The 5,309-nt window shown below is 39.1% G+C and overlaps 1 protein-coding gene across 1 annotated transcript; it reads left to right on the top strand.

Annotated features, from left to right (window-relative positions):
- The first annotated feature begins 732 nt into the window (after nt 1–732).
- Nucleotides 733–2,052, top strand: LOC141094591 (uncharacterized). The gene is made up of 2 exons (XM_073580464.1): nt 733–1,288; nt 1,382–2,052. Exons 1-2 carry the CDS (start codon nt 733–735, stop codon nt 2,050–2,052), a joined length of 1,227 nt encoding a protein of 408 aa, XP_073436565.1.
- The last annotated feature ends 3,257 nt before the right edge of the window (nt 2,053–5,309 follow it).

The following is a 5,309-nucleotide window of genomic DNA, read 5'->3' as shown; positions in this document are numbered from 1 at the left end:
AGAATATACCCAGTGAGCACCACGTGGGAAAGCGAAACGTTACGTGTAGTGATTGCGGTGCATCTCACTTTTGGAAAGAAAAATTACACAGTGCAAAGTTTGCGTCGTGCTGCAGAAGTGGTACTATACACTTACGTGAAGTAAATAAATACCCTCAGCAGTTTCAAGCATGGTTAACTGAAGATACGAACGAGGCAAAAAATTTTAGAAAGAACATCAGAAAGTACAACAGTGCTTTTGCCTTTACATCCTTTGGATTTCAGTCAATGAAATTTTTCAGTGGCCCACCAGTTTTAGTCATTCATGGACAAGTGTACCACTGTACATCAACTTCTCTAAGGTTAAAGACCTGAATACAATTAAATGTACGTTTTCAATTCATTCTTACTCTTTTTTAATAATTAAAAATATATTTGTGTTTTCTTTAGATCTGATACTCCTTCATATTCACAACTCTACATATTGGATCCTGAGTATGCAAACAAACATTCAACGATTAAATAACGAGCAAAATGAAGGATGCAAGAGGGACATAATGAATACTACTGAATGTTTACTCAGAGATATCAAGCCATTTGCTCAGGCTTTCAAGATTATGAAGGATTTGATTGATCAGCGTGGCTATGACCAGCATTAAAATTGAAATGGGGATAACCAAGGATAGACAACACGACCCTCGCTGATACAACTTGCCGACAGCCAATGAAGTTGCAGCTGTGTTTGTCTCCGATGATGGAGAACCGCCAATCAAAAGAGACATTGCCGTTCATCCCATTGGGCAGTGAGGACTACAGAATATTGTGTACCATAGCCCAAACTGTGATCCAATGGTGTATCCACTCCTCTTTCCGTATGGTGAACACGGATGGAAACCTGGAATATGAAAGCAAGGGAGAACTGCAAAAAGGAAAAGTCATGAAATGGAGGAAGGTGATGATGGAGAACAGTAGGGCTGAACAACAAGATCTGAGACCGGGTCGCATCATCATACTTCCCTCTTCTTTTACCAGTGGAAAACATGCCATGACACAGAATTACCAAGATGCGATGACCTTGGTAGCAAAATTTGGAAAGCCGGATTTATTTATTACGTTCATTTGCAACCCAAAGTGGGAAGAAATTCAGTCCGGCCTTTTACAACATGAAACAGCAATAGACTGCCCAGATTTGGTATCTACCATATTCCACTTAAAGCTACAAGAGTTACTAAACGACTTGACTGCAAAAAAAGGTGGTGTGATGGGACAAGTAAAGGCATACACCTACGTCATTGAATTTCAAAAAAGAGGTATTCCGTACATTCATCTGAATGTTCGTAACAGTAATGTTAAGAATGGAATGATTAATAATGCACATTTAATGCATCCTTTTATTGTTTCAGGTCTTCTTCATTGCCATATGCTCTTAATTCTGGACGACGAAGACAAGTTTCGAGAAGCTATTGATTGTGACAAAGCTGTTTATGCAGAAATTCCTGACCCGGATATTAACAAGGAGGTTTACGATGTTGTCACCAGCTGCATGATTCATGGGCCCTGTGGAGAACACAATAGAAATTCACCGTGTATGGAAGATGTAAAAGGAATCCGGACTTGTTCCAAAAAGTTTCCCAAAGACTTCAGCGAAGAAACAAATATTAATGTGGATGGTTATCCAGTATATCGCAGACAAAAAGATGGCATTAAGCTCCAGGTTAGGGATGTGGAAGTTGACAGTCGCTCGGTTGTACCATACAACCCCTACCTCTCTCAGAAATACAGTGCACACATAAATGAGAAAATCTGCTCTTCCATCCAGACCGTCAAATATATTTTCAAGTACATGTACAAAGGACATGATGCAGCCATTGTTCAAGTGAACAAAGTCAGCAACACCGGCACCTACCACTGGGACGAGATTAAGACTTACATCGACACAGGATATTTGGCATCGCCTGAAGCAATGTGGTGGCTGCGAAAATTTGAGATGTCTGCACGTTCCCATGCTGTAGAAAGACTTCCGGTACACCTACCTTTCCAACAATCAGTTTACTTTGAGGATGGAATGGAGTAGCTTTCTCTGGAAAAAGCTCAGCGTGATGGCACAAAACTTACGAAATGGTTTGTTCTAAACCAAACTGATCCATCAGCACGTCAGTATTTATATTGTGAAATACCCTACCATTATGTCTGGACAAATAAGTTTTGGAAGACAAGAAAAAGAGGTGCTGACAAGATCCTTCCAAGAATGTACTCAGTCTCTCCACAAGATATGGAAAGATTTTCCCTGCGCCTACTCCTAATGCATATCAAGGGTAAGTCATATTCATCTAATTGTACGTTATTAGATCATCCTGACTGTTTTATAGTTTTTAATTATTTTCTTTATGTTGTTTACAGGTGCTACATCATTCGAAGATCTGAGAACAGTGGAAGGACACACATATGAAACTTATATTCTGGCAGCAAAGGCCATGGGATTATTGCATGACGATTCAGAGTGGGATAAAACAATGGAAAAAGCATCTTTTTTTAGAATGCCCGGTGAGCTTCGACAGCTATTTGCTGCAATCCTGAACCACGCTAACATCACAAGTGGACTTGATTTATACAACAAATATAAAAATAACATGATGGACTGATTCATAACGAATACATGGCCGAGCAGCAAACACTTGCCGATATCCAAGACCACTTACGACAGTTTGCTAAAGATTGCAAAAGTTGTGGACTACCTTCCCCATCAGATGCGTACAAAATGTGTGACATTGTTGATGTGGAAAGGGAGAAACAAGAATCTGAACGACTGCAGTTTCTGATGAACCTAGAACAACGAGGCGCCTTTGAAACAATCATGAATGCAGTTAATAATCCAACCACATCACAAAAATACTTTTTTTCATCTGGTGCTGGAGGTTGTGGAAAGACTTTCGTGTACAAGGCTTTAACATCTACTATACTTGGGAATGGTGGCATTGTAAAAACAGTTGCTCCTACCAGTTTGGCAGCTACATTACTAAAAGGTAATTTTAATTACGATTACAGAATACTGAAAAACGTAAATTTAAGATGTCTGTATTGAAGATTTTTTTTGTTTTACACAGGTGGTAAAACAGTCCACTCCGGATTTGGAATTTCAATTATTTGAATGAGAGAACTGTATCAAGTATTAAAGAAGGAACCTCAGTCTGCCGAGAGCTTCGGGATACTAAACTTATTATATGGGATGAATTTTCAATGTCTCACGTTCATCTTTTCAATGCCGTTGATAGAAGCTTATGTATTTTCCTTCACGATGAAGAACCTTTTGGTGGGATCCCGATTGTTGCTGGATGAGATTTTTGTCAGCAAGCTCCAGTTGAACTTCATGGAAATCGCGTTAGTATTGTAGAGGCGTGTGTCAAGAGCAGTCCAGTCTGGAAATCCTTCAAGGAACTGAAATTAATCAGGAACATGCGAGTCAATCCTGTTGAGGTTGAATTTTGTGAGTGGCTGCTAACTGTTGGATCAGGAGTTGTAGATGGGAATCTGGTGGATTTTGTGAAGCTGAGCAAAGACATTCTGGCTTTATGACGTCGTGATGAGCATATTTGGGAATGACCTGAACTCTCTCACTCCTGCTGATCTTGCTTCCAGAGCAGTACTATGCCCTAAAAACTGTGACACGTGTTGAACATGCTTTGAGGTCAGACTAAATCATACTTCAGTGTCGACAATATTTCATCCTGTGAGACAGAAGAAGAAAGAGCTCAGTACCCCATCAAATTTGTACATTTCCTAACGCCTATGGGTCTCCCTCCTCATATGCTGAACCTTAAGAAAGGCTGCTGTGTCATGCTACTCCGCAATCTAAATCCAAAGAAAGGACTGTGCAATGGTACTCGATTAATTGTAGAAACTCTTGGCAGAAATCTCATCGACTGCAGTATTTTTTCTGGGGAGCGTCGTGGTCAAAAGGTTCTCATTCCAAGAATACCATTGGACACTAGCGAAAATTACGATATCCCGTTTAAGTTAACAAGAAAACAATTCCCACTTCGTCTGGTTTATTCCATGACAATTACAAAATCGCAAGGACAAACATTCGATAAGATTGGCGTTCTCCTACCTGATCCTGTATTCACACATGGTCAATTATACACTGCATTCTCTAGAGTAACAAGTTGTAAAGGTCTTTCAGTTCAAATTGTACCTGATAGAAGTCAAGGAAAGATCTTTGAAAATGACGAAAATGACTATACATTTAATTGTGTTTACAGAGAAATTTTAACTTAATTTATGTTTCGTTATAGAATTTGTTTAGATGCTGGAATGAATAAAAAATGCACATCTTACTGAATCCAGTTTGTTTTTGATTTTACACTGTGAATAAAATGTATCATTAGTATTATTCAGATTTTTAATGATTATTATTGTTATTAACTTCATTTTAATTTAATTTACCACCTGTGTAAGCGCTATTGAATGTTGTCATTATTTACTTTAGTTTAATCACCAGTAGCGTTAAATAGATAGCAATGAGCGTGCTGAGCGTTAGCTGGCTAGAAACATCTAGTAAGTAAATAAAAATTGATTCAGTCCAGCAGCCACTATTACATCACAGATCCAACATGAAAAATTTGGTGATAGTTCCTCTTTAATATTTTAAGTAACCTATCAAAGAGTAATTTCTTACACATTAATAAAACTTCTGCAGCCTAAAATTTAAAAACTGATTTGCCACACCGTGAATATCATATATAGCCATAGCCTAACATTATATTACCTGCCCTAGGTGGCTGTAGTGATCAAAAGTGCACAAACCACCAACGAGGGAGACTGGGGTTCAAATCCTGACTCTGCCCTGTGGGAAATAATATACCAGTAGTGGTCCTTGGACAATACTACTAACACTATAGTGCCTACTTCAATAAACATGAGAGTGTCAAAAACAAAGAGAGTGATGTCAGCTCGGACTTCGCCCGGATTACCAAGGTCTGCGTCAGGTGTCGAGGAACCAGGACAATCTGATGATAAATTGACTACTGGAACAAACCATGCATGGACAAGGCAAGAGAACCTGGATCTGAAAAAATGCTACTATAGCAGCAGAACAAATAGAAGGTATATGAAGCGCATGAGGAAACTCTAGATGGGTACAAGACCTGCATGCCCACTGACTGAGAAACAACTAGTCACCCAATGTTTCAATGTCATAAAGAGAAAGCTATTATCACAACTTGAGATAGATCAACTTCACTGTAGATCCACACCACAGGAAGACCTGGAAGAACAACATGTGCAACCCCCTAAAAATCCTGATCCAATCCTGCAACTAGAGAGCACTGCATC

Source organism: Dendrobates tinctorius, unplaced genomic scaffold (genome assembly GCF_039654945.1).
Source record: "Dendrobates tinctorius isolate UK_male_01 unplaced genomic scaffold, ASM3965494v1 ptg000064l, whole genome shotgun sequence".
In the NCBI taxonomy this organism is placed as follows: Eukaryota; Metazoa; Chordata; class Amphibia; order Anura; family Dendrobatidae; genus Dendrobates; species Dendrobates tinctorius.
This window is presented reverse-complemented; position numbering and strand designations above follow the sequence as displayed.